A 26,931-nucleotide genomic window follows, 5' to 3' on the forward strand; every position below is an offset into this window, starting at 1 on the left:
ACTTGGTGTGTCGAGTGCTGCCATCTATGGAAGACTCGTGACACGATTGGCCTGCTCGATGCGGACGCAGCTAAAGGTGAGACAACCTTCGCGTTGAGTGGCGCGTCGGTGACGTCCTCGGTGTTGCTGGTCGCAGAAGAGGCCGGCGCACAGCGAACCAACGCGATCCCAGCGGGGTCGAGCGAGAAGCGTCCCAGTGCTTCCGAGTCGGTTTCCCGCCATTACGATCACTTGGCGGCTTCCTTTCCGGCAGAGGCCCGCGTGTTTTGCACACGTTATTCAAGATGACGGACAACCGTAAGTACTCGACTCACCACGAGTCCGTCTCCAGGGGTTTTCTCAACAAACGGGGATGATCGCGTCCATGGGCGGGCCGCGTCGAGGAGGGAAAGATTTTCGCGGGGCTCACGGAGAGGCCGCCACGATGTCGTTCGTTAGCTCACTCCTAGTTTTTCGAATAGTTTATAACCCCTAGAAATAATTTCTACATTCAGTGGGAACTTGAAAATCGTAATTTGTCTGGAACAGGTGTCGTTTAATGCCGACCGGACGCATCTCGCGGTACATTTTTGGTGGCACTCGTCGACTCGCCAATAATGGAGGGCTATTCATTGAAATGCCATAAATTTCACGTTTATATGCTTCAAAGTACTCGACAGGGAAAATTAGGGTGTAGTTATTTACCTTTGATGCGTACTTATGTAACCTCCAAGGTCCAGGGTGTAAAGGGCTTCTGGACGGAGGAGCTTCATTTGCCGCTTTGGCTCGACGTTTACATCCTTAACCGTTTGCAGAGTATTCCGGTTATCAGCAGCAGGGGTACAATCAGTACAGCCAGCCCCCGCCTGCTACCGGTGGACAGGATACGTCCTACCCTCCACCCTCGACCGGTGGTGGAAGCTACAATCGGTATAGCCAACCGCCTCCGAGTGCCGGGAACTACGGTAGTTACAATAATTACAATACCAGCAGCGGTGGAGGCACCGGAGGCAGTGGCGGCAACAGTGGCCAGGATTACGGCCAGGGTCAAAATCAGTCCAGCTACCAGGGTAGTTACGGCGGTAGCTCCGGCAACAGCGGAGGTGGGGGCTACGGAGGTGGTTACGGAGGCAGCGGAGGAGGTGGATACAGTCGTGGCAGCGGAGGAGGATACGGCGGTGGTGCGTCGGCTCGAATCCCTCTAGTCTCGCGATCTTGACAGCCTTCCGATGCAACGTTCCTTTTCGACAGGTCAAGGCGGAGGTGGCGGAGGAGGCGGTGGCGGCGGAGGAGGTAGATACGGTAGCGATCGCGGCGGATTCGGCGACCGTTCCGGAGGCGGAGGTGGAGGCTACAAGTAAGTTCCCACATTCCATACGCTAGTCGATAACGGAGGATCGTTAAAGAGCTATGGTGTAACCAAAATGAAAGAGGAATCGATTCGATAAGGAGTAACCGAGACGAGCGTTAAGTCCACGAGCCCTTAGTGGTCTCGGGCACCGAGTGAACTCTCGAGGGATTTCTACGGAGGTATGAAGAATGAATAGTAACGATTACTGTGCATCTGTCTTTACATTTGTGACTGGTCTGTTGTGCCCCCTGGGCGTTAATGTTCTTTAAAGTGTGCCTACAGGTTTAACGCACAAGGTATAATAACGGTAAGGTCAGGATTAAAACCGACGAACGACGGGACGAGGGTCGCGCGCGATACCTTCTCCGACATCTGTCCGCGTCTTCCTCTTCGGCTTCTTCTTCTGCTTCTTCTTCCTTTCCACGGGGCGACCACTCGAGGATGATCCGGGCCGCGATTACTGGACTCAGTGCACCATCGCGACGCGTACGCGATTTTTTTCCCGATATATTAATTTTTTTTCGAGATTCGGGAATCGAGGTCGCTCGGAGAACCGGTGGAGATCGCGAGTCACTTTGTTTTGCGGATTGCCTCTTCAACGTATCGCTCGGGACGTTATCGGACGGACGACCAAACGGAAACTGTCGATTGGACGACCAAACGGACGATTAAACGGACGAATCAGATTCCGGGGGCTAAGGGGGCTAAAAGGCGACTAAGAGGGGGGCTAGGCAGGTACTCGCGACCGTCCCGACGCCGACGGGGGGGTCGAACCCGGGGATAGGCAGGTAGGCAGGCAGGCAGGCAGTCGGGCATTCGGGCAGGGAGGTTCCGAGCCGCGGTTCGCAACATGTTCGCACTCATGTATGCAAGCAGGTACAACCGAAGGAGCACGAGCGGGCTGCGAGCGCCTCCATTGCCCCGAATACTTGGGATCACCGATGCGAATCGATCCAAAGATCGATCAGTCTCTGTGTCCATGAGTCGACTCATTGGTATATCTGCTTCTGTGTTTTAGCAGTGGCGGTGGCCGTGGTGGTTATAACAAAGGTAAATGCACCAGACTGCCTGTACTGGTCTGGTGCTATTCACGCATTAACTCTCTCTAATTATTTACCGTTCCTAATCTAGATTCTACCTTAAACTATGTATCCGAGGTTGTTCGATTTTTTAAAGTCAGGCGCGCGCGACACTTGCCGACCGCAGCCTTCCGGTCGGTCCCCCGCGACGCGGCGCCCATTGTCCGAGGTGTATCTCTCTCTCTCTCTCTCTCTCTCTATTTCCTTCCTGCTCCGTCTACCTTCGTCCTCCCGGTCGACGAGGGATCGGCAGATTCCTTGACTTCCTCCAGTTCCTACATTTTTCTCGTCTCCCCGTATGATGTACGTGTTTTATATATTCCTTGCACTCTCTGTCTCTTCCATCTTCCTTCTACTTCCGGTTTTGTTCCGCATTATTTTCCCATCTTCGAACCCGACCATGGCTGCGGGAGGTCGCATCTCGCGCCTGCGAGGCGGCAGGTTAGGGTCCAGGGTAAAGACGAAAATGTAAAGAGTAACGAGTAAGGTGTGTAACGAAGTAAATCTCGGTGCGAGGGGGTCTTGGTCGCGGTCAATCGGTAAAGAGCCCGAGGAGGAGAAAAGGGTCGGCGAGCGTCGACCACGTTCAACGAGGCCAGGTCGATTGGGCCCGGAACGACCGGGCGAGACGACGGACGGTGATCGGCATCTCCGTCGCTCGTCGTCCTGATACATGTGCCACGATACATATCCTATAAAACATTAGATGTATACCGAGAGATACGAATAGATAACACGTTGGACGCTCGCACTTCGAGCGGACCTTCCGACGTCCCGTCGAGAGAGTCGCTCCTCGAGGGTACGAGCCCCTGGGCTCCTGGGACGAGGAGCAGGCAGGGGGGATATAAACCGCGAGTTCCAAAGTCATTCGCGCATAGTGCCGTCAGGTGGCCTTTTTTCCGGAGGGTAGTCGAGCTATAAACATAGGGCGAAGTGAAATGCTCCCAGAGCGGCCGAAGGAAGGTTCTAATCTCGCGTCGTTGCAGGGGGCTACGACCGTAACGGAGGCGGCGGCAGCGGCGGCGACGGGATGGTCGTCCAGGAAGACACCATCTTCGTCTCCGGGATGGACCCTTCGATATCCGAGGAGGAGATCTGCCAGCACTTCGGGGCCATCGGCTTGATCAAGGTAGGCCTTGACCAAGGTCCTCTCCCGGAGGCGTTCCTCCGGGGCGGGGTGAGGTTTTCGTGCGGCCCGGGAGCTCGATCTCCAAGGTGTCCGTTTCTTCCGCAGAACGATAAGCGCACCGGCAAGCCGAAGATCTGGATGTACAAGGACAAGAACACCGGGAAGCCGAAGGGCGAGGCGACGGTGACGTACGACGACCAGGACGCGGCGCGCTCCGCGATCAGCTGGTTCGACGGGAAGGACTTCAAGGGGAGCACGATCAAGGTGCAGATCGCCCAGCACAAGAGCAGCTGGCAGGGCGGTCGAGGTGGGGGCGGGGGCCGAGGAGGAGGTCGCGGGGGCGGCAGAGGCGGAGGAGGCTTCTCCCGAGGTGGCGGAGGAGGAGGCGACAGGGACGACCACCGCGGGGGAGGCGGCGGCAGCGGCGACGACCGCGGGGGTCGCGGTGGCGATTGGAGGTCGGTCGGGTTCCCCGAGCTTCCCCTTGACGTTGCCTCTCGGAGGACTCGTCCTAATTATTCCCGACGTTCCCGCAGGTGCACCAACCCCGACTGCGGTAACACGAACTTCGCCTGGCGCGACCAGTGCAACCTCTGCAAGAGCTCCAAGCCCGAGGGCGCCGGTGGCGGCGGCGGGGGCGGCGGTGGTGGTGGAGGAGGAGGCAGGGGTCGAGGAGGCGGCGACCGCGGAGGTCGAGGCGGAGGATTCCGCGGAGACCGGGGAGGCAGAGGAAGTGGAGGCGACCGAGGCAGAGGCGGATTCCGCGGTGGCGACCGCGGGGGTCGCGGAGGACGCGGGGGACCCATGCGAGGAGGCGGCGGGTAAGAGGTCCAGGACGCTCGTCGAGCGGAACTGGTGCAGTTTGCCTCGCTTTCGCTCCCGTCGAGGACGTTTCCCGCGGGATTCGCGACGGGAGAGGGCGGAAGCCGGATCGATCGTCGAGGAGCGGAGTACTCAGGGTGATCTTTGTTGCAGCCGAGGGGACCGAGACAGGGATCGCCAGCGTCCCTACTGAAGGAAAGAGGGACCCCTGACGAGTTGAACGGGGTGCGCGCAGCGGAGGAGGCCGCCGCCGTTCGACGCTCCCGACGGACTCGCACCTTTTATATGTACACATACGCAACGACGCGACACCACCCCACCCGGAGAGATACGCGTAACGTTCGCTTTCTCCTCTTCTCCCCGAGACCATCCGAGGCACCTCGGCGACTTTCTTTTGTACTCGTTGACGGGGCCCGAGCCCGTCCGTGTAAAGTTAGATTTTAATAAAGGATAAGGTCTTTAGTTCGTAACCGAGAGGGACGTCCTAACCTCCTTCCCGAGGACGACCGCCGCGACGAGGCCGGGTTAACTGGAGAGCTCCGTTTATTGACGAATAAAAATACAAGTACAGTGGATTTTTATGGTTCCGATGAGTGTTCTCCATGGGCGCGCCTGCCCGGAGACGCGAGGAAGAGAATTTACGTCCTAACCCCTCCGATTCCCGTTTACCAGAGATAAGTACACCGCTCTTCCGTGGGACGCCCGACGTCCCTCCTTCCGAGTCGGTGATGTGCTCGCCTTCCTCTCCCTTTTGCCAGCGAACGCGCCGTTTTAACTACGCATGGATAGGATCGGATGAAGACCTTTAGTTTATGGATTTTTTTTTATAATTGAATGCCGTGAAAGAACGCCGCCGTTGACCGCTCGTCGAGTTTACTCCTTGCGGTTGTTCTGCTGCGTCTGAAGCAGGAGGAACGGTTCACGTAAGCGCTCGTCGGTAGAGGCTACGGAGGATTAGATCGTTTTGGTTAAGTCAGGGCTTCGTTACCTTCTGGGTGAGAATGACGAGCAGGTGGCGGAACACGCCTACGAAATCGGCGAAGAGATCCAACGAGTGGAGAATAAAGTCCGTGCTGCCCATCGCGTGTTTCTCGACGATGAGCTGCGTGTCGTAGATTATGAACCCGCACATCAGGAAGAAGCCCAGGTACAGATGTGCCTGGTAGATCAGGCTCGAACGGAAGAAGAAGTTGAGGATCGACAGAAGGAGCAAGAAGTTCAGCGTGCCCATCAGGGCACCACCCAGGTAGAGCCACTGACCACGTTTTGCAAAAAGCGCGGAGAGGCTGAACGACACGAAGATGACAGCCGTGCCTGAGAAAAGAACGTTCACGATAGCTTTCACGGGACGTTCTTAAAATCTATGTCGATACTTACCCAACACTGCCGTCATCACTATGCTGGGATCGATGCTCATGACTACCTCGAGCGTGGGGCCCATTCCCAGACCGGAGAGGAAAGAAAATCCTAGGAGGTAGGAGAGCCTACGCATCCGATTCTTCCCGTCATCTTGAGTGCCGAACAGCGCGATGAGGAGCCCCAAGGCTCCGAGGCTCATCAGCAGTCCTCCCTTGAGAATTTCCGTGTACAGATGAACATAAGCTCCTGCCGCAAAGGTCAAGGTGGACATGGCGAGGCAGGCATAAACGTTCTTCAGGTGCTGCCTCAGTGGTGCATCCCTGAAAATCGACGGAACCATAGTAGTACCTGATAGGTTAAAAATACAATTAGGCATAGGATGACCGGAACGTGGAGATCGCTCTCCCAGGAAAATCAAGCGACGTTCTCAGGCCAGAGAAAGCGCAAGACGTCTTAACGAACGACGAAGGCATCGCGTTTGCTCGAAAGTTCCTCAACTTAAAGGCGTTACATCACCAAGGTTAGGCGTCAGGTGAGGTGACAAAGGTGACGACGCGCCGCGCGAAGGAGAGGCGTATATCGCGCGGATTTTGTAAACATGTCACTTTTTTCTTTCCTCGAGGTCCCCGGAACCGATGGATGCCGAGGAACTTACAGGCTGTTCCCGCAGGTATTGAGGAAATTCCTCAGAGTGGTCGCCATCGTGGAGGTGTCGGCCCTTCTCGTGGATTGTGTCGAGTCTCGCGCTTGCACGGGTTTTCACCGATCACTAGCTCTTTTCAATTTGAGAACGTAGATCGAGACCGAACGTGAGTCGCAGAAGTGGTTCCGTCCTTTTGGGACACGTCAGAGATACTCCTCGAACTTGTGTGCGTGCGCCGTCGGCTATGATTGCACCCGCGCGTCCCCCGCAGAGAAGAGTTCGGGATTGCTCACGAGCAAGGTCGCGCGATGCGTTCTGTGCTGCCCTCGGTGGAGCATGCAGGCGGCTGATGCACGTTCCTCCAATGGAGGCCAACTTAGGAATCTAACTCATCCATGCTCCCAACTTATCTCTGAGTTGGACTACCATTGGGAGTAAGTGCGCGAGCCACTCGCAGTCTCCATAGGAAAGGTCCTTTCCATCAAATTGGTCTATCGAACGAGGGGCTGCAATTTTTTTTCTCAACGCGATCGTGCGACCCTGCACGTGAGCAATCTCCCAATTCATCTTCGTCCCCCGTTTGCGGCTCGTGGGGCACGTACGCACCTTGGGTGGCGGTCATTGGCCGACCAGGTACTTCTCGCTCGCGATTGGTCGATTCCCCTGGACCGGCCCAAGGGAAATCCCAGACGACAGCGAGTAGCGACACCTCGCGGAGGAACAGCCAGGCGCACGATTTAACCGCAACCGAGTGCAATATGGCGGATATTTCGGAAACGACCAAAGCGATTCAGGGAAAATATTGATTTCGGGCACCCAGGAGCCCGTGAATCGGCCTAGCGCGCCGGAAAATAAACGACGCACCGCCTGGAAGGAAGAATATTTTACGATTGACAACTACTAGGCTTAAGTTTGAGTCATGTGAGTACTCGGCGACGTCGCCTCGTATAACCGCAAACTTGCGTCCGTGCTCGCGCGCGCGCGTGCAATTCAAGGCATTCGGTTTGACGATGCGTTCGATTTGCAGGACTCGCAGCCGCAAAGACAGCACTGGAAAAAGCGACTCCGAGGCCACCGATAAGGAGAATAAGAGGGACCGCGGACGGGAGAGGGAGAGGAAGAAACGCGCCGCGTCGTCTTCGAGCAGTGGTAGTAGGTACGTAGAATTCACTCACCGATCCCTGGTTTCCCTCCGACGAGGTACACGAGGGCCTTTGATACCGTTTGTAGCTCCTCGGACAGCAGCTCCGGGTCATCTAGTTCCAGTAGCGGGATCAGCTCTCGTTCCAGCTCCTCGTCGAGCAGTTCTTCGAGCAGCTCGTCTAGCAGCTCGAGCAGTTCCAGAGACAGGGGACGTAAGCGCAGTCGTAGCAAGAGTGCCGATGCATCCCGCAGACACGAGAACAAGGAGAAGGAGCGCGAGAAGGAGAGAGAACGCGAAAGGGAGCGGGAGCGAGAAAAGGAGAAGAAGAAGAGCGGCAACTCCGTAGCGGAAAAGCCTAAGCCAAAGGGGCGTTCCAGGTCACCATCTCCCCGCAGGAAACGCAGGGAACGCTCACCCATTCCCAGACCCACCAAAATTCACATCGGCCACCTGACTCGCAACGTCACCAAGGACCACGTCATGGAGATTTTCTCTACGTACGGTCAGATCAAGATGATAGACTTCGCGGTGGACAAGCTACACCCTAACCACGGTCGAGGCTTCGCCTACGTGGAGTTCGAAACGGCGGACGAAGCAGAAAATGCGATGAAGCACATGGACGGAGGTAAGCAAAAACCAGGGTCTATCGAACCCTTTAACCGAGTCGCATGAATTAACCTCAAACTCTCCGTTGGCTAATACAGGACAAATAGATGGGCAAGAGATCACCGCCGCGCCGGTGCTCCTTCCGAAGCCCCGACCACCGCCCATGCGAAGGATGTCCCCGATCATGGGAAGGAGGCCACCACCCAGGTGGGGCGGCGGAGGAAGAAATTCTCCACCTAGGTACCGTCGACGTTCACCGCCCATCAACCGCCGCAGAAGCCCCCGACCTCCCCGTCGGCGACCCCGCACGCGTTCGCGAAGCCCACCGAACAACCCTCGCCATCGCCACCGACGCTATACCAGGTCCAGCTCCAGCAGTTCCCGATAACGGCCCGGTTGGCCAAGCTTGACGGAACTTTTCGCGCGGGTGGAGGTTCGCTCGCCGACCCGGGCGCCGAGACTCCCCGGAAGAGACTCACCTCGAGGCGAGTGCAAGCCTTGCCGGCGCGTCCCTCTTCTTCGTTTCGAACTACCCACGTGGGACGCGCGACCCGCGCCCGTTGATCGGACCATAAAATCGGCAGAACCGGAAGAAGGGGAACTCGGGGGCTGTTTTCGTCCCGTCCCTCTGACCTCGCTCGAAAGGGCGACGCGATATAGCAATATATCGAATGCCGAGATATATAGAGTATCCCTTATCTTACCTCTTCCGTTCTACCGCAAGAGTTCCGATTAAAAATAATCGAGTCCGCGAGGTTCACGCGTCCCGCGTCCAGGTTACGATACTCGTCGCGACATGTTCGATAGCGGCGCGGAACCATTTCAAGAAGTCCCGCCGCTTCGTTTTTTTTTTTTACCGTTACCGCGGCAAAACGTTCGAGCACGTCGAACTAACCTCTCGCGCACCCTCGACACCAATGTATCCCGAACGAATGACAATGAATGAAGAACACGGACTATTGACGCAAATTGGGCGTATTTTCGTGTAAACTATGATTATTCAGACCCTTTTACAAAGAATCGATCTCTCACACTCGCACTCTCTCTCTTTCTCTCTCTCGATCTCTCTATATAGAAAAGAACCTATATTCACACAAAACCTCTTGCCTATACTCCGCGACGTATCTACAAGAAGGGGGTTTCAGGGGAGGAAAAACGAAAACCGACTCGTGGTTATTGCATCGCGTCGCAATCGGGTCTCTCGGTCGACCTACGATCGAATTATCTACAGCTCTCCTTTCCTCTTTCCGTCCGTGCCGTCACCGCCTCGTCTCGTTCCCTGATCGCGTTGGTCGCGCCCAACGACGAGCGGTTATTAGAAACGTTATATATCAAATTACAGGGTAATGTACAGTTCTCGATTGGTCGCTTCGACGACGCTTAACGGCGACGCGCCTCCCTCGAGGTCTTCGGGGGAAAACAGGGGGGGGGGTTGAGGGAAGAGGACGAACAAATCAACGAAAGTCGCGCAAACGGGACGCGTTGCTGCGAATTTTGGCGACGAATCGTGGCCATAAAAACGTAACAACGAATCGCGTCTTCAAAAAAAAAAAAATGGAGGAACGAATCGCGCCTAGGAAAACGTCGCCGACGTCGGCGACTCGAGGGGGGGTAGTGGTTAAACGCCGCGACGGCCGCTTCCGAGGGAGAGAGAGGGATCGCGGCCGCTCCTCGCCCTCTATCGATTTCCGGGGAAGGGGGGGAGGGTTCCGTCCGCGCCATCAGGTATTACTAGATAATCGTCATTTTATATCACAGGAAAGTACCGAGTGCGGCGTCACCCTCTCCACCCACACTCTCTCTCTCTCTCTCGCTCTACTTCCGCGCGGGCGAGAGCGTCCTATACTCTTCCATCCCTACGAGTCGCTGTCACTCTCATTCTCTACCTACAGTCCACGCTACTAATTTACAAGCCCTATCGAAAAAGTAAAATTTATATATATATATATACGTATCTATATATATATAAAGTTCTTTATATTACATCGATTAAGTTAAACGAGCGGCCGGGGTCGTCGACTCTCGGGGAGATTCCTCGCGGACGCGTCGCAATAAATAAATAATTAAATAATCGGGCCCCTCGTCGTCTATGTACAGTCGGTCCTCTCCTATCATCGGCTCTGGGAGGCGTCCTCCTTCTTATGGACGTCGTGGACGAGGCCGGGGCCGGGTCCGGGTCCGGCGCGGTGGTGCATGTGCAGGTTGCTCAGGGGCCCGGGGCTGGGGTCCTTCGCGCGCAGCGTCCCCGGGTAGCCGGCGTAGAACTTGGAGCGCTCCTCCTCCTCGGCCCGGTACGCCGCCGCAGCGACCAGCGGGTTGTAGCGGAGCTGCTGCAGCGGGTCGTAGCGGTAGGGGTCGCGGAACGGGTCCGCGGCCCAAGGCCCGGGCCCGGGCTGCGCCCCGGGTCCCGCCGTAGGCGGAGGAGGGAAGTGCTGCATCGGGTGGGCCCCCAGGCCCGGCAGCATGCCCCGGGTCATCGAGTGGGGCCCCGGCATCCCGTGCGGATGGCGCGCCGCCAAGTAGGCCGCGTGCGGGTGCGGGTGGTGGTACCGCGGATCCGGGAGCGGCCCCGTCGGCCGCGGCAGCATCACCACCTCGTCGTCCTTGCCGCGCGGCTCCTCCTTGACGCGCATCACGTCGCCGGCCTCGGGGCCGCCGTTCCTCAAGGGCGAGCGCTCCCGGCCGAGCTGGTGCTGCTGGTGCTGGTGCTGTTGATGTTGATGTTGATGCTGGTGTTGCTGATGCTGCTGTTGCTGGTGTTGCTGCTGTTGCTGCCGGTTCTGGTGCAGCAGCCTCTCGCGCTCCATCTCCCGCCTCTCCATCTCCCTCCTCTCCTTGTCGCGGCGCTCCCGCTCCCTCTCGCGCTCGGCCGCCTCCTGCTTGCGCTTCTCCTCCTTTTCGCGCTCCCTGCGCTCCCTCTCCCTCTGCTCCTCGCGCTCCCGCTCCCTCCTGGCGCGCTCCCTCTCCCTCTCGCGTTCTCTCTCGCGCTCCCTCTCGCGTTCTCGTTCCCGCTCCCTCTCCCGCTCCTCCAGCTCGGCCCGCCGGTCCACGGGCGGCGGCTCCGGCTTCAGACCCCAGGACACCGTCGTCGGCGGAAAGCCCCCCGCGGAGCGCTGCAACCTGGACGGGTAGCTACGGTCAAAAGGAGGAAGACATAGGATCTGGTTACTCCGCGACAGACTAGGCGGACGCTGTCGCTTACCCTCTCCAGGGGTCGTGGACCGAGCCCAGGCCTCCCAGGGCTGGCATCTCCCGCGCCAGCGGGAACCCGCCGAGCCCCGGGAAGTTCGGGTTCGCCGCGGCGAACGTCGTGGGATACCTTCCGAACGGCGACATTCCGGATCCTGGAAGAGAAGAAAAAAAAATATCAATCGGCCGGCAACGAGCTAGACCCCGGGGGAGAGGTGACGTCGCCCGGAAAGCTACGTACCCGCGGTGGTGACCAGGTGCGAGGCCGGGCTCGAGAGGAAGCCCACGGAGTGCGGAGGCGGAGGCGGGGGCGGCGGCGGCGCCGGTGGGTGAGCGGGCTGGAGGTTCGCCGCGAAGGGCGGCGCGACCGGGGCGCCGATGCCGAGGCCGCCTCCCGGCGCCCCCGGAGCCCCGGGGTAAACCGGGTGACCTCCGGGCGGCCTGAGGAGCTCCGTCTTTGCGCCGACCACCCCGCCGGCCTTGGCCTCCGCCTGCTGTTTCTGCTGGTGGTGATAGATCTCCCAAGCGATCCTCACGTGCATGGCGTTCCACTTGCCGGTCTTCTGCAAGTCGGATCGAGGGTTACGTCGATCCGCCTTCCCCTCCCCCACCGTTTGACCCACCTTTGGTGCGAACGAGGTCAGGTGATTCGGCGGGACGAATGGCGTGGAAGGTGGCGGCCCGATCCCGGGGTGCAGGAGACCGGCGTTAAAACCCGAGTAGCTCGAGAGGTTGAGGTTGCCGCGAAAAAACGGCGAGTCGACGCTCCCCAGCTTTGGAATGTCCTTGAACTGCGGATGCAAAGACGTCAGGAGGCTGGACGGGTGCTCTGGAAAGAGAGCTCCGGATGGTCTACGTACGATCGGCGGCGGGAAGAGGGTCGTGGCCGCGGGAGGCGGCAGCAGGGGCGTCGTGTGCTGGTGCACGTGGGTGTGTTGGTGCTGGTGGTGGTGCATCTCGGTCCGCAGGTAGGCCGGGGGCCCGAGGTTGGCCACGCCGACGCCCCGATCCTGGGAGGCGAGAAACCTGTTGTCGAGCTCCCGCCTGAGCAGGTCGGTCTGGCCTGAAACGTGAGCGATCCCTTGGGTACGGCGGTCAGAGGTCGGGCGCTCGCCGGGTCGCGACCGACCGGGCACTCACTCGTCTGGAAGAGCGACTCCGCCGAGAAGGGGTTCGGGTTCGAGGTCGGGGGCGGCGGCAGCGAGGGCAGCGTCGCGTGCGGACTGGAGCTCGAGACCGGCGGCGGCAGAGGGGGCGCGGCGAACATCGGCGGCGGGAAGGCGTGAATCCCCAGAGGCGGCACCGGCGGAGGCGTCGGCCTGGGCACCGACGTGGCCGTGGCGGGCGACAGCTGAGACGCCGTGTTCCTGGAAGAGAAGACGGTCAGTCCGGGACTGGTACCGGGGACCGGAGGGCCGACGAGCACTCACCCCATCCATGACTGCGCCTTGGAGTAGGAGGCGGGTAGACTAGAGTTCGCCGGGGAGGAGGTGTTGGCCGCACTGACGGGCGTCACGCTGCCCCGGCTCAGGCTGCTCACGTTGCTGCTGTAACCAGGAGGACCCCTTTAGCTCCTCGTCCCGCGCCACCCCCCTCGGGGACGTACCTATAGCTGTCGCGCTCCCGGTTGGGGCTGTGCCCTCGGGGCGAGTTGTTCGCGTTAGCCCTGCCGGCGAGGCTGCAGGCCACGACGTCCCGGTGGGCGATCGTGTTGGCGGTGGTAACGGTGTTCGCGATCGTAGAGACGCAGGTCGTCGTCGCGGCGCTGAGGGGCGTCGAGCCGCCCGGGCCGGCCGGCTGTCGGAGCCCGGGAGCGCAGGGGGACGCCCGCTGCGAACCGAGAAGCGAGTCAGCCGGGCCCGGGACGGCGGGCGAGGCCCTCGGATGGCGGCGGGCACCTACCGCGTCGGTCCTCGAAGAGGCGGCCGAGTGCGAGGGCGAGGGCACCGCCGGTGGCAGGTACGGACTGTGGTTCAGGGCGGCGTAGGGGGTGTAGAGCGGCGGATAAGAGGAGGGCTGCCCGGTCTGGGAGTAGGGCAGCGACATGGCGAGGGGCGGCGGGTACGTCGCCTGGGAAGCGCCGTTCGAGGGCGCTGCCGGCGCGACCCCCAGGCTCGCTACCGCGGGGCTGGTCGTGTGGCTCGAGGGCGCCAGAGGCGCGCCCGCCGGGTGCCGGGGCAGCGAGGGCGGCGGAAGCGCCGGCGACGCCGCCCGCGGCTGCGACTGCTGGGCCGGCTGCTGCGGCTGAGCCTGCTGCGACTGCTGCGGCTGGGCCTGTGATTGCGGGTGCGACGGAGGGTGCTGGTGCGCCGGCTGCTGCGGCTGGTGCGCCGGATGCGGCTGGTGCGATTGGTGCGGCTGGTGGGGCTGATGCTGCACCAGCTGCTGCGGGACCGTGGCGCGAGGGTTCGCCGCCAGGGGGCTGGTCATCTGCAACGGAAGTCGACGGCCGCCCGGTTGATACAGGGGATGGTCCTCGGCTGCTAAGGCGCGCGGCGGTCGACTTACGGGAGGCTGGGATATGTGCGGGGGCAGCGTGGGGCTGGGGGGACTGGGCGCCGTCGGGACGGGTGCGGACGCGGCCGCCGGAGGCGGAATCGGCGCCGGGGCGTCCGTCGCCGGGTTGGAGATCTGGCCGCCGGTGTCGGGGGGCGAGCCCCCCGCTCCGTTTGCCGGTGGCAGCGCGTGCGGCGAGGAGGACGGCAGCTCGTCTGAAACGGAACCATCGATACACCGCTTGCGAGACTCGTCGATGAGAGGTGCCCAAGTCAAGGGTCGACACGTACATTTTCGTGCGAGCGGCGGTGGAGTAGAAGACTCGAAGAGTATCGACTCCGCATCCGAGACCTGCAAGGACACGAGGAACGCTTGAGTGACGACGCGATCGTCTCCTCGGAAACGTGGATCTCTCGACGGTAATCTATGGCTACTCACCTTGTCGTCTTCTCCTTCGCTATCACACTGAAAAGAACGAGGACAAGATTAATGAAACGCGATTCCTGAGGTAACCGAAGCAAAGATACATTCCGATACTTACGATATAACCTTTACCCGAACTGCAATGACTGCTAGCCTGTAAAGCGAAGCATAAACGGTTTGAACGTGGGCCTTCACACTCAGATTCTTAAAAGCAACCTTCGACGAGGCGGTTCGCTTACATCGCTAAGGTGGTCCCTGGAGCTGTCGGCGTCCTGGCAATCCCTAGGTATACCAGGGCCGTGCAACCGTTCGGACGCTCTCCCGCTGTCGTCGCTAGTGCCCGCATCTAAGCCCTGCAACCGACAACGAACCGTTTCAACTTCCCGACCCACTCGACTCGCCACTCGATGAAACCTTCTCATACCTGGTTCAGCGTGGAGGGTGTCAGTATGGAATTATGCGTATAATGGTTGTGCTTGAAGTGGTTCTTGATGCGGTGCTCGCCGTGTCGGTCGTGCTGGCCGGTGTCAACCTTGGGCTTCTCGTCGGCTATCGAGAGCAGCGTATGGAGCTTCTTGACATTATTCTTGCCGGCCAACTTTATTGCACTCTGCAATGGAAGATAAAAGCCGGGCATTAGCGCACCTCTCCCTATGGACGCGTGACTCCCGGGTGATGTCGAGTCGACGTAACCTCTCTCTCGCCCCATCTCTTTCTTCCGAGCCCGCGGACCACGTGACCGGCGGGGACCAATCAGGAACGGCGACGAGCCGGCCAATCGGAGCCCGGTATTTCCCTGGACCCGGCGCAACTCGGCAGCGCGTTCCCAAGCCCTTCGCGGAGGGTGCTCGAGATTGCCGCGTCCGCCTCTCGTTCGCGGGACCGACGTCGGAGGCGCGGCCGATGAAACGAAGAGAGGAAGAGGAGGGAAAGACTAATTCGCGCGCGGTGCAGGACGGGAATTCCAGAGCCGTCGGAACGGGAAGGAGAGGTCGCGGCGCGCGCCCCTGGCGGGAAGAGACGGAACCGCAAGCAGAGTGAAAAAGCGTCTCATCTCACTTTTTCGATCCGCTCCCCTTTCTCGACGCGCGAACTCGACCCGCAGCGACGTAAGAATTTCCGACGCGTTCGGCCAATAAAAGAAAAACAAAAACCAACAGAGAAAAAGAACGGAAAGGAAAACTACGAAAACGAAAAACCGCGATACTCGCACCGAGACAAGATCGCGACGATCACCTCGCGTTCCACGTTCCGTCGGGCGGCGCGAGATGCGCGAAGATATCGAGGGAAGGGGGGGCGAAGAAACGGCACGCCGGCCGTGAAAGGGAGAGGCCGAGCGAGAGGGGAGGACCCGTTATCCGGCGAGCGCGACGGAGAGGGAGAGCGCGAGGAGACATTGACCGAAGGGAACAGCCGCTCGCGCGCTCGGCCTCTCCCCCACCCTGGTCGAGCCGACCAGCTGGAACGCCGGAACGGCGCGGACCGGGGGCCCCAGTCGCGCCGCGACTCCCCTCACGGGCGGCTCGGCCCCCCGAAGGTGGGGGGTCGATCCGCGCCGATGGACCGCTACCTCGGCTCGAGGAAAGTCCCGAAAGACGAGCGTCGACCCGTCGAGCACGTGCTTGGCAAAGGTCAGCGTCGGGCCGCGTCCGGAGCGCCGCTCGCGGGGCGAAACTCAAACCTCCTATCGATCCCGTTTCGAATTTTCGCGCCACTTTCGAAAGGGAAATCCGGCGCGCAGGCGACCTCAGCGATCCGCTCCAGGGGACCGTTGGAAAGGCCGATTGTATCGCCGCCGATGAATGGGGCTTTTTTCCCGGGCCGGAGGGGCGGCTCCTGGTCGCGTTGCGTTAGGTTACGTTTGACTCGCGAGCCCTCCCGTACAAAGGTGGCCTCCCCTCCCGCGCCGATCCCAGGGCGATCCCTCGAGCGGGAATCGCGGCGAACTCGCGATGGAAACGGGGAGGGAAAAAAAAGGAGGTCTTTTTCAGAAAACCCGAGGGCCCGTCCGGTTGTCGCTCGCCGACCGGTCTCCATGGCAACGTTTACTACCGCGTCCCCCTCTCCTGCCGTGTCTAACCTCTCTTCCGCCTCTTCTTCGGCTGCGTGACGAGGAAGGAAGAGGAGGGCGAAGGAGCGGGAAAGGAGGGACCCCGAGAGGGGACAGTAACCTCGAGAGCCACGCGTGTTGTGACAGTAGCGGGAGAGAAGGAGAAAAAGAGAGAGAGAGAGAAAAGGAGAAGGAGGGAGGCGACGCGGGAGGGAAACGGAGGAGAGAACGCAGGCTCTGCCGTTCCGCCGGCGGGTCGCGGCCGCAAGGTGGAGCGACGAGGATCGACGTACGCGAGCAAACGGACGAGCGACAAGGACGGAAACGTGGAAGCGTGCGAGCTCGAGGACAAGGAGCAGTCGTCGGCGTCGAGTCGCGAATGCAATGATCCCGAGGATCGTCTCGCTGATTTCGGCTCACAAGATGCTCGCTTTTCACGCGGACTATTTTCTCTCCCTCTATTTTTTCCTCCCAGGAGACTGTCATTTCCGTACTCTACATTAATATACTACCACATTTACAAGAGGGGTAACAAATAAAAAACGACGTTTAAGCTTAATTCGGTCAGGGATTTAAACTCCGTCCTTACCCCGTTCCCTGGCATTCAAAGACAACGTTTAGCCATAGTTTTTAAATGCTAGACAATTTGTTAACATCAAAATCACGGGGTGAGAACGAGTCTAAAACATTGGCAACGATTGGCTCCTTGTCCTCGTAGAGAGCTAATGTCATTTCGTCGGACGTTTCCAGTGGACTCCGAGGTGAGAGAGGAAACGACCGAGACCCTGGGTAAAGAGAAGGACCGACCTCGAGTTCCTCGTAGGTACGGAAGGCAAGGATGGCGAATCCGTCGACTATGTCCTCCTCGAACGGCGGATCCTTCTGCACCGCCCCGGCAAGGGAAGACTTCTTCCTGGGCCTGGGGGGTCTGGGAGGCCTCGGAGGCCTGGAGCGGCTTTCTCGAGGTCGACTCCCTCTCGACAGGCCAATCGAAGCGAGGCCTCCGGCTGCGTCCTCGTCCTCCCCGCTATGGCTGTCCTCTTCGTCGGCAGGCCTCCTGGTCTGCTGTCGCTGCTGTTGCTGCTGCTTCGCGCTGGCGAGGCTCTCTCGCTGGGCGAGCATGCGCTGGGCACGTTCCCTTCGTCGGTTCCTCTGGTTCCGCTGCTTCGCCTCGATCTCCATGTCGAGTCGGATCGGGCCCCCGATGGAGCTGTTCGCCTCAGAGAGGCGACCCGGCCGAGCGGACGGGGACGCGTCGTCTCATCGCCGCGGGCCGACTTCTGGACGGCGGTTCCCGAGGGTGGCCGGCTCCCTAGGTGGGTCGCTCAGAAGGCGAGTCCTCGCGGGCGGCGCATCCCGGGCGCACTGCACTCACCGGAGGGGACGACCTGGCATCCTCTCGCCCCGGACCCGATCCCGGGCCCCTCGGACGCGCACGGTGGACGGTCCTCGCCGGCGATGTGGCCGCGGGCGGCGGAGGGTGCCGACGAGCTGCCGCGGGCCGGGGACGCCGTCGAGGTCGCGACTAGTCGCTAGCCACTTTTCGAGATGGCTGGTCCAAGGGGCCGCGGACTCCGAGGATTGTTTGGAATGGCGGATCGAACGGGCGCGCACGGTTGCCGCATCGTGCGCCCAAATAAAAATGGCGGCGCGCACCCGCCCGTGTCACGTCGGCCCGGGCCTCATCCCGGGGCCGAATCCTCGCTCCGCTCGCTCGGTCTCGCACCCGCGCCGGTCCACCGGAGCCGACCGCAAGCTTCTATCAATTCCGGGGCCTTCCGAGGCCGCACCGAGCCCTACGCCGACCGAGTTGCCCGACCTGCATTCTCGAGACGCGAGCGACTCTCGCCGCGAGGGCCTCCCCGAGGAACATGGCGCTCGTGCCGGCCGCCGCCGCAGGCGGCGCCACCGCCGACGCTCGAGCTCCTCCGAGAGAGGATCGAGAAGACGTCTGACGCCTTCCAAGACTCCTCCGATCGCTCGTCGGCCGCTCCTTCCACCGGGAAGCGCGAAACCCTCTCCCTCGAGAGCGACGCTCCACCTACTGCGCGTCCCCGAATTACCCGGCGAGGCCTGCGCTCGGCTAGCGGTTTCCCCCGTGGCCACAGAGATGGCACCACCAGCGTGGCGCCCGAATCGCTTCGGCGGCAGCGCGGGAAAGTTCGAACGCCGCGCGCATCTGTCTCGGCGACGAGACGCTGCCCGACTCGGAAAGGAGAGGAATTCCTCATCCTCTCGCTCCGAGATCGGCAATTCGAAAGCGCACCTCCGCGAACGGTCTCCGTCTAAGTCTCTCTCGTGAGTCACCGGGCGCGCGTCTCCCTAAAAGGAGCCCGCGGGGCGAGCCGGCCGAGACCTCGGCCGAGGAGGCGACGTCGACCCGTTGACCGATTTCCTCGCGCTCCTTCTCCGGAGGGCTCCTCGCTCTCTCGGGAAGTCCTCAGGCGCTCGCGCGGCGGAATATTCATAGCCGTGACGCACCCGGGGAAGAGGCGCGCCTCGACTCGCGCGCGGCCTCGCTCCTCCTGCCGCTCTCTCTCTCTCTTTCTCCGCGGTCGGCGAGCAGGGGACTCCCTCGGAGGCGCTTAGTTGCCGCGACGCCGCCGACCGGCGCGCACCCTCGCTCCTTCTCCGGCCGCTCTTGCAGCGAGATCAGCCGCGTCGTCCGCGAGGAGCGCCCGGAAGCGGGACCGTCAGGTCCCGGGAACGGATACCTGGCTGGAGAGCCGATCGCCAGGTATTCCTCGCCCCTGGGAGGGCCCTTCTTCACCTAGGTGCGCCGGATTGCGCAACGACGCAGGTGCGCGCCCGCACCTCCGCGCCGCGGCCTCGGCGCTTCTCTCTCCGGGCGTTCGAGTCTCCGCGAGTCTCCGCGAGTCTCCGGCCCCAAGATGGCGACGGCCTTGGGGAGGTCACGTGGGGTCCAGCTGCACCTACTCGGCCACCCACGAGTCCCCCCCTCGACCCATTTAAATCCCCCCTCCCGGCCCGCTCGAGCTTGGCGAGCCCGCGAATTCCGCGAATTCCATTTAAATCCCCCTCCCCCGGCGCCCAGCGACGCCGCGGCGACGTTCGGCGCCGCGCCTCTAGCCGGGCCCTCCAGGGCCGCCTCTGACCGCCCATGCGTCTCGTCGCAGGTAACCCGGCAGCGGAGCCCGCCCTGCCCCAGCCATGGAGGTGATCTCGACGCGCAGGTACGAGGCTCGCCCCCCTGGCGCCCTGGGCGAGCCGCCCTCCGCTGCCTCCGCCCGGGCCGAGGCCTCGGTCGCCACCGTCAAGGAAGGTAAGCGGCCACCTGGAGCGCCGACTCGCCCTCTGAACTCTCCGCACCTGTAACGATTTCTTTTTTTTTCAATTACTTTTCAATCGATTAAACATTATTTCTTAATTCTAAGGTATTTTTTAATTATTCCTATATTATTTTTATTTCGTTATCTCGTCGTGGCCGTTTTATCCGATACGTCCGTATTGGGATCGCGATCACCGGCGTATATCTCGCCGTACCTCGCCGTGCGGAGCCTCTTCGGCTAACGAAACCTGTCTCAGTCTCGGCCTCCCCGCAGAGGAATGGGAGACCCGGAAGAAGAAGGAGATCACGAGGACGCGCCAGATCGAGACCAGGGTCAAGCGGCAGGTCGTTCTCGAGGACGGAGAGGTGGTCGTCGACTCCGGTCCCCTCGTCACCACCAACACCACCGAGGACGTCGAGCAGCAGGAGCACACCACGCAGGAGGTGAGCCGTCCCGAGACCGGGGAAAGTTTTCGGAGAGAAAGGGTCGATCGACGGTCCCGTTTCCAGCGCCGCACCACCGCCGACGAGCCGAGGACCCTCGAGTGGCCGGTCGCCGACCTGGTGCACCGGGAGCTGAACCGGGAGACCGTCGTCCGTAGCCACGAGGAGACCGAGGAACGCCTCGAGACGGAGGATCGCCGGCAGCTCGGCGACATCACCGACGAGGTCGGTGTCCCGGGGTTGGAGGACGGCGACGAGCGAAATCGGCGATTATCTCGGTCTTGCCGTTTTTCAATTTCTTCTCTTTGCCATCTTAATTTTTTACCTCATATTTTTTTCGCGTTTCACTTTTTGCCCTCTTTCTGCATCTCGCGAGACCAAGACCGCTTTCGCTCGTCACTGGCGTCGAGTCGAGCGTCGAGTCGAGCGAGGACGCTCCCGGTCCCGGTCCCGGGCCGGTTCGTTGCACTCGCTCGTCCTCCTTCTTCTCGTTTTCTCCATCTCTCGCGCGCCTCCGCCCCTCCCCGCGGGCTTTCCTCTCCATTGGCCTCCCGCCTCGCTCCTGAAACTCTCCTAGGAACCGAGTTTCTCCTCCAGGCCTACCAGCGGGCGATCCGCGCGAACCGCACCGACCTCAGGGCGGCCCTCCAGGAGTCCTCCAAGGAGCTCGCCCCCCAGACCGGGCCCAGGGTCCTGCGCCACACCACCAAGTCCAACAAGGTCGTCGACACCGAGGACACCTTGGAAAAGAAGGAGCTCAAGGCGGACGGCCTCGTCGTCACCGAGACCAACAAGACCGTCGAGCACGAGGAGGTGAGCGGTCGAGATCCCCTGGGTGCGATCCTTCTCGAAATCGTCCTTTGAAACTCGATCGTAGATCAGGGACGACGAGCTTCCGGACGACGGCCGACCCGACGAGGACGTCGAAAAGGAGACCAGGAAGGAGGGCTCCCAGAGGTTCGTCAAGACGAGGGACGAGGACGTCGTGGACTACGTCTCCGGGGGCGAGAAGATCGCCAGAGAGACGCGCTTCGTCTCGGAGACGACGGAGGGCGAGCGGGCGGGCAACTGGCCGCCGACGACGACCATGAAGACTACTCGCCTGCACAAACACGGTAAATAAAGCGTTAGTCCCGGTGACGGCGACACCCTGGGGGTACCGGCAAGAGAAACGTCCTCTTTCCAGGATTTCCCGCGGACGCAGCGGCGGCCTCGAGGAAAGACGCGCTCACCAAGAAGCCCCTGGACCTCGAGGAGGAGGACGAGGCCAGGAAGTTCGAGACCTCCAAGTGGCTGGAGTGCCACTTTGGGAGCGACTCTCGATCCTCCCACGACTCCGAGGCCGAGGAACCTCCCGTGCAGACCGGGACCAACACCAGCTTCATCAACGTCACGATGAAGTCCTGCACCCCGAGGGACAGGGAATATCGAGGGGTCGCACACTTTCAGCGTCCTCAGCCCAGAGGAAGTCGAGATTCGGCCTCGCCCTCCGGGTACTACCACGGCATCAGCGAGTGGTCCGAGAGGTACCAAGGAGTCGGTGAGTGGACCTCGATCCGGTCGCTCTTCGGAGTAAAGATCCGCGCCTACTCCATTCCCTGTGTTCGGGGTTCCAGAAAAGAGGAACGACCAGGCCAGGTCCGCGTCCCCGACGTTCTACGTGTCGGAAGGTCCAAAGAGCAACGGGTACCTCCAGGAGAACTCGAGGACGCAGGAGTCGAGCTACTCGCGCGGCTTCGAGTCCTCTCGTCGCTCCCAGGAGCGAAAACCGTCCCCCCAGGAGGCTCCCTCCCCGCCCCTCCGCAGGAGACCCAGGGAACAGGTGCGCCCCGGGGAGGGAAAAATTTGTTCTCGTCCTGGATACCACTTGTTCGACTCGCAGGTGACGGAGAGGCAGGAGAAGGGCGCGTACGAGTCCTCGGGGCGAACCGCCAGTCCGGTCCACGTGGTGCAGAGGACCTGGGAGAGCCGCACTCGAGACGCGCGGAACGAGGCCGTGCAAAGGGAGCCGCATGGATACAGTCCTCGGAAGTCACCTCCGAGGTCGAGGTCGGCCTCTCCCCTTCCTCCGGTTTCAGGGCGCAGAGAGAAGGTTTCCGAGGACTCCGGGGCACCTCGCGCCTCGAAGAGTAAGTCGCTCGGAATTTTTCGGAAGTCGCGAACGCGTCACGAATCCTCGGCTTCTTCAGGCTCCGGCCAGTCCAAGTACAAGATCGGCGAGTCCTTCCGGAAGCTGGTGGGCAAGCTGCGCTCGGCGAGCTCGGAGAGGAGAAACAAAAAGGCGTCCGACGGCGAGTCCTCCGCTCGAGTAGCCCGGACCGACCGGGAGGACGGGCCGACCTACTTGCAGTACAACGTTGTAGACGGGAACATTCCGCTTGGGGAGGAGAGGCCGCCGCGTTCCCCGACCGCCAGAGTCTCCGCGTCCTCCAAGACAGTGGAGCGCGTCTCCCAGGAGCAGTGGACGAGGACCGAGGGAGCCGCGCCCCCCGTGCACAGATACTACCTCGGGGAGGACCCCTTCGGAGGAAGCATCTACGGCAGGGAGAAGGGCTACGGAGGGATGGCCAAGCCCTCCGGGAAACGCACCTCTGGGAGATCCCCCGCGGAACCGGGGACGAGGTAACCACCCGGACCAGGATTTAAAAACAAGCGTCGATACCTATATTCGAAGTCTCGTCCCTCCTCTTCCAGGGTCGAATCGAGTTCCCTGGGCCGCTTCAGCAAGTCCACCGGCAGGCTGACCGCTGAGCACGAGCGGGACGAGTTCAGGACGACGCGGACCCTCCCCAGGAAGCTGCACTCCGCGGTGCATCCGGGGTCCAGTCGGCGCTCGCCGAACGCCACCTCTACCGGCGTCGGGAAGAGCGTCCCGTCCGTCCCGGCTGGGTCCTCGGTCCCCTCGGGTCAATTTGGAAGCATGATCAACATCAGCATCAAGAACACCGTCACCTCGCCCGTGGCTTCCAAGCCGGGGACGAGTGCGCGCTGTCCCGAGAAACCCGAGCGCGCCTACAAGTCCTCCATCGCTCGCAGTAAAAGCTTCAACGTCGAGGCGAGCAGGAGCGGTCCCGAGGAGGCCCCGAGGAAGTCCACCTCGCAGCTGAATCGACTGGACGAGACGCCGCCCCTCAAGAGCCCCGGCATCCTCGCCAGCATCAGCAGGAGCAACAGGGACCTCTTCAAGGCCTCCAAGTACGAGTACTGATCGGGTACCGATCGAGTCGCTCTCTTATTTATAATTACCGTAACGACCGTAACGAACCGTAACGTTAACGCCCCTTTGACGTACTCTAGCTTCACGTGTGTCGGGGGTCCCTCTTCCGGGTGGGCCCGACCTGTAATCCTTGTAACTAAAACCCACTGACAACCGTTTACGTCCTCGAGCGTACTTAACGTTAAATCGAGAGGAGACCTCGAGCAGTTCGGCGGGAAGGAACTGGCCGGATTGCGAGAATAAATTACAGTTTATACGATGCATCATAAGTCGCGAGCGTTTCGTTCGAGCGACCCCATTAGTTTTGTTCCCGCTAATGTGGTTTCGCCTTTTTGGCGAAAAGCGCTCTGGATTTCTTCACGACGAAGACCAGGAGCATCGCATCGACGACGTAGAGGCTGACGCAGACCAGGCAGACGTTCTTCAGCAGGTAGAGAATGTAAACGAGGTAAATCGTGCCGAGGTTCGCGAGGATCGCCAGGAAGAGCATGAGCGCGACGCTGACGGCGCTGTCATACCAATCTGAAATGAAACGCGGTGATTTACTTACAAATGCTTTGCATTCGTCGAAGAAACCGGTCGGACTTACTCAAAACAGCAACGCAGGCGTAAAAAACTATTCCGTAGAGACTGTTGGACGCGTAAAGCCAGGAATCCTTTGGAACCAAGCCGAAACCCTTTCCGTACCTGCAAAAGGAAAACAAGATGGCCGCCACCCCAAGTATCTAAATGTTCCATTTATATATACGCATTGCAGACGTGTTTCTATAAATCCGTGTGCCGGTATCACTTATAAAAAAATCAGTTCATCATGACTATTGAAATCGCGATTAAAATAAGGACGATATCGCGTTCCTAAAAGCAGTGGAAGAAGCACCGCGGATTATGGAGCAACCAAGATGGCCGACCTCGCGATCCGACAAATTGAGTCTATGAGATTGAGATATCGAGACCGGCAACGGATTATTTACCTCGACGGATATTAAATAAAAAAAAGAAGTATTATTGAAAGTAACTCCGCGAGAACCGCGATTTATTTAACGGGATTAAATTAAGCGTGAAAGTGTCAGGGCGTTCCTAAAGGCATCGGGAAAGGAAGAACCGGCGATAAGATACTCACTCTGAAAAAAAGGCCTTTGAGCAGCTCACGTGTTCGCTCACGTCGCACACCGCCTCGTATGATTCGTCCTGCTCCTTTGCATTTTCCACCTGGAACGCGTAGTAAGAAAGACCCCAGCCGAGCAAACAGGTTAAAACAATGCCGCCATGCGCAGTTCCCGAGGACGCGTTGTTGCGTCTCATGGTTGAAATTCGGATGCGCAACCTGTGGCTCCCTGACACAACTGACTTCTTGTACTTGGACCCTCGTTATCCCCTCTCGTGTAATCGTTATTGCGCGCGCCGCCTTCTGTCGATTAATTTAATTAATTTATACACAACTAAGCGGGAGAACTAATGGCCTTCCTTAATCCCAACAATATCACAGATTTATCAAGCAGTTCTCTCAAGAGATAGTACCAGTCATCGTTATCAATTAATTGATGTCAGAACTAATGACGCCTGTTTACAGGAGAAGCAGAGTGTATGAATATTCAGTAGATGTGTTAGGATTTTTATGACAAACCCAATGGCATGTAAAATAATACCTGACCATTTATTGGGAAGGTTCGTTTACATAATCAGTGATCCTTGTCAATGGATGGTTCGATCGCCAACAGATCGCTCTGATCTCTCGATTTTCTACTGGAAAACGAACATTTGTTTTACTCAAAATTTATTCGAGAGATCGGGACTCTTTACATAGATCGAACGATTAGTACAACTTAGAAGTTGTAAGGTTTTAAAATGAAAGAACATAGAGGATACCGATTGAAATTTTCATAATTAACAATCGTAGGAAAATAAGGTGGTGTCGTGGATCGATAAGCGAGGCACTAAGCTTAAGCTAATTCTATCTATTCTAACAATTTTTTCCTACAAATTTTCCTGACATATACGTATCTCGAGTAGCAAAGAAAAAGTAAATTAAACAGGGAATGATCACCGTAAATTTATAATTAAATATATAAGTACAACTAATATCTTAACTAGATGATTTCATGAGTCACGAGATAGAAGTTAAATCGGACTAATTTCGACACGACTTTGAAGACATTTACTTTACCTTATCGATATGACGGAATTTGCAAAAAAAAATATTGTTTTAATTAATACTTTAACCAGCTAGTGAATAAATTTCATCCTTTTTTGATGTGTTGATCAACGAAACAAAAAATCCCCAAGCTTGTAATGCAATCAACTAGAAATATTACTCTGTCATTTATCGGTTGTGATTAACTCTGTTACAGTATGTGGCGTTAATTTTACAGGTAAAAAAATATATAGAGAAAGAATAAGCGACTTAACTGGGTGACACTTAATATTGACTTTGTATAGCTGGAATACACTGGATTCACAACCTAAAGATGATGCTTATTCTTGTGGTGCCATTGCTCTTGCTTGTGCCCTTACTCGCTTTTCGTACTCCAGCCGATTTTGACTGCAACGGAAAGAAATCGATAGACATTGCATAGAAAGCAGAAAAAACCCAATCCACGTTGTAATACAGTACCAGTAAATGGTGTATGCTTCCGCTTGAGCAGGATCTTTAACGTTGGGCTCATTGAGCAAGTCCTGGATACCCAGAAGGATCTGTTTGATCGTGATCGCGGGTCTCCAATCTTTTTCTTCGTCTAGCAGCGATAGACAAACGGTACCGGATGGATAGACATTAGGATGAAAGAGAGGAGGTTCAAATTTGCATTTGGGAGGACTGGATGGGTAATCGTCTTTAAAGATCATACGTAATTTGTATAATCCACCTTCCCAGGCCGTCTGTCACAGACGATACAATGTAAATATCAAACTCAATTGCTTCAAAAGATTAAAAAATGTATGCACCGAATCCATTCTTACCGACTTCTTCCCAGGTATTGCACATTCCCAACTCATTAGATTTAACGTGCCATCGGGATTCTTCGTCGGACGTGCCACAAAGCCCTAAAAGAAAATCACGTCTATGGACCTGTATCATCGCCAAAAATGTAACTACAGATATTTATGATTTAATGCATAAAAGATTTCCAAAGACTAAAGGAAAGTCCTAACACCCACAATAGTCGTCGACTCGAGTAATGGTTATGTAGATGTATACAAACAATGTATTTAGATCGGTTACAATTGACACCGCCGCATGGCTTCTAACCTCACTTTCGCCTAACGTTTCGCGAACTTCTTTTAAATGCAAAAATAGTTTCGAATGATACTTACAAACGGATGATCCTTTCTCCATGCCTTTCGTTCCTCTGCGAGTCTAGCAATCGCGATGCCTGACATTTGTCTACGAGAGTAAAATATCGAATCAATAATAGGTTAAAGCGGGAGTCCTGATTGTATTCGAGTTCGAAGATCGTTACCTCGTTTGGAAGTGTCTCCGCTATCCAAATCGCTCGCGCCTTTTGCGCTTCAATTTCAAACGATATTTTAATAGGCGGCTCGGCTTTTCGGTACGACAGCCTGTCGAAGCTCGTTTTGCGTTTCACAAGCATCGAATGAAAGAATGTATATAACTGCAAACGGCGTTGCAGATCCAGAGAGGTTCGCGTAAAGTTGGATTGGAGGCGTTGCCAATTCATGTCGGAATTTTCTATCTAGTGCATCCAAAACTAAGCG

At 58.6% G+C, this 26,931-nt stretch overlaps 7 protein-coding genes across 19 annotated transcripts; 3 read left to right on the forward strand and 4 right to left on the reverse strand.

Moving 5' to 3' along the window:
* The first annotated feature begins 97 nt into the window (after positions 1 to 97).
* On the forward strand, positions 98 to 4,830 carry LOC105700813 (RNA-binding protein cabeza). 3 transcript variants are annotated; one of them, XM_012427002.2, is made up of 9 exons: positions 98 to 297; positions 795 to 909; positions 973 to 1,160; positions 1,231 to 1,336; positions 2,349 to 2,380; positions 3,396 to 3,538; positions 3,644 to 3,996; positions 4,075 to 4,359; positions 4,514 to 4,830. In XM_012427002.2, exons 1-9 carry the CDS (start codon positions 285 to 287, stop codon positions 4,551 to 4,553), a joined length of 1,275 nt encoding a protein of 424 aa, XP_012282425.1. In that variant the 5' UTR covers positions 98 to 284; the 3' UTR covers positions 4,554 to 4,830. The 3 variants fall into 3 exon arrangements, with proteins under 3 accessions (XP_012282425.1, XP_012282424.1, XP_012282423.1); XM_012427001.2 differs by having other exon boundaries at positions 99 to 297; positions 795 to 1,160; positions 2,352 to 2,380; XM_012427000.2 differs by having other exon boundaries at positions 100 to 297; positions 795 to 1,160.
* Positions 4,831 to 4,885: 55 nt separating this feature from the next.
* LOC105700817 (probable Bax inhibitor 1) lies at positions 4,886 to 6,618 on the reverse strand. The gene is made up of 4 exons (XM_012427004.2): positions 6,375 to 6,618; positions 5,738 to 6,039; positions 5,349 to 5,674; positions 4,886 to 5,260 (listed from the first exon to the last, which is right to left on the reverse strand). Exons 1-4 carry the CDS (start codon positions 6,419 to 6,421, stop codon positions 5,234 to 5,236), a joined length of 702 nt encoding a protein of 233 aa, XP_012282427.1. The 5' UTR covers positions 6,422 to 6,618; the 3' UTR covers positions 4,886 to 5,233.
* A 405-nt stretch (positions 6,619 to 7,023) lies between these two features.
* Positions 7,024 to 9,081, forward strand: LOC105700816 (RNA-binding protein with serine-rich domain 1-B). The gene is made up of 4 exons (XM_012427003.2): positions 7,024 to 7,283; positions 7,390 to 7,518; positions 7,593 to 8,131; positions 8,211 to 9,081. Coding segments are annotated over exons 1-4 (960 nt in total). The 5' UTR covers positions 7,024 to 7,281; the 3' UTR covers positions 8,501 to 9,081.
* Positions 9,082 to 9,090: 9 nt separating this feature from the next.
* Positions 9,091 to 18,119, reverse strand: LOC105700809 (autism susceptibility gene 2 protein). 9 transcript variants are annotated; one of them, XM_012426993.1, is made up of 15 exons: positions 17,078 to 18,119; positions 14,645 to 14,830; positions 14,460 to 14,573; positions 14,339 to 14,374; positions 14,236 to 14,262; positions 14,088 to 14,148; positions 13,810 to 14,012; positions 12,908 to 13,731; positions 12,732 to 12,848; positions 12,442 to 12,668; positions 12,162 to 12,382; positions 11,925 to 12,092; positions 11,543 to 11,864; positions 11,315 to 11,456; positions 9,091 to 11,232 (listed from the first exon to the last, which is right to left on the reverse strand). In XM_012426993.1, the coding sequence occupies exons 1-15, from the start codon at positions 17,450 to 17,452 to the stop codon at positions 10,224 to 10,226; spliced, it is 4,032 nt and encodes a 1,343-aa protein (XP_012282416.1). In that variant the 5' UTR covers positions 17,453 to 18,119; the 3' UTR covers positions 9,091 to 10,223. The 9 variants fall into 9 exon arrangements, with proteins under 9 accessions (XP_012282416.1, XP_012282414.1, XP_023290081.1 ...); XM_012426991.1 differs by having other exon boundaries at positions 9,091 to 11,244; XM_023434313.1 differs by having other exon boundaries at positions 9,091 to 11,244; positions 13,810 to 14,148.
* Positions 18,120 to 18,878: 759 nt separating this feature from the next.
* LOC105701010 (serine/arginine repetitive matrix protein 1) lies at positions 18,879 to 23,489 on the forward strand. Of its 3 annotated transcripts, XM_012427394.1 has the most exons (11): positions 18,879 to 19,007; positions 19,408 to 19,553; positions 19,834 to 20,003; positions 20,070 to 20,228; positions 20,601 to 20,816; positions 20,881 to 21,118; positions 21,190 to 21,543; positions 21,620 to 21,825; positions 21,886 to 22,132; positions 22,193 to 22,625; positions 22,698 to 23,489. In XM_012427394.1, exons 2-11 carry the CDS (start codon positions 19,442 to 19,444, stop codon positions 23,209 to 23,211), a joined length of 2,649 nt encoding a protein of 882 aa, XP_012282817.1. In that variant the 5' UTR covers positions 18,879 to 19,007; positions 19,408 to 19,441; the 3' UTR covers positions 23,212 to 23,489. The 3 variants fall into 3 exon arrangements, with proteins under 3 accessions (XP_012282817.1, XP_012282815.1, XP_012282816.1); XM_012427392.1 differs by having other exon boundaries at positions 21,620 to 22,132; XM_012427393.1 differs by lacking the exon at positions 18,879 to 19,007 and adding an exon at positions 19,013 to 19,070 and having other exon boundaries at positions 21,620 to 22,132.
* Positions 23,452 to 24,772, reverse strand: LOC105701011 (vitamin K epoxide reductase complex subunit 1-like protein 1). The gene is made up of 3 exons (XM_012427395.2): positions 24,341 to 24,772; positions 23,810 to 23,907; positions 23,452 to 23,742 (listed from the first exon to the last, which is right to left on the reverse strand). Exons 1-3 carry the CDS (start codon positions 24,520 to 24,522, stop codon positions 23,534 to 23,536), a joined length of 489 nt encoding a protein of 162 aa, XP_012282818.1. The 5' UTR covers positions 24,523 to 24,772; the 3' UTR covers positions 23,452 to 23,533.
* An 83-nt stretch (positions 24,773 to 24,855) lies between these two features.
* LOC105701013 (SUMO-conjugating enzyme UBC9) lies at positions 24,856 to 26,794 on the reverse strand. The gene is made up of 5 exons (XM_012427396.1): positions 26,676 to 26,794; positions 26,530 to 26,599; positions 26,176 to 26,259; positions 25,832 to 26,094; positions 24,856 to 25,759 (listed from the first exon to the last, which is right to left on the reverse strand). Exons 2-5 carry the CDS (start codon positions 26,593 to 26,595, stop codon positions 25,693 to 25,695), a joined length of 480 nt encoding a protein of 159 aa, XP_012282819.1. The 5' UTR covers positions 26,596 to 26,599; positions 26,676 to 26,794; the 3' UTR covers positions 24,856 to 25,692.
* Between the last annotated feature and the right edge of the window lie 137 nt (positions 26,795 to 26,931).

This window comes from Orussus abietinus, unplaced genomic scaffold (genome assembly GCF_000612105.2).
Source record: "Orussus abietinus isolate OABI.00-Male unplaced genomic scaffold, Oabi_2.0 scaffold9, whole genome shotgun sequence".
Lineage (NCBI taxonomy): Eukaryota > Metazoa > Arthropoda > Insecta > Hymenoptera > Orussidae > Orussus > Orussus abietinus.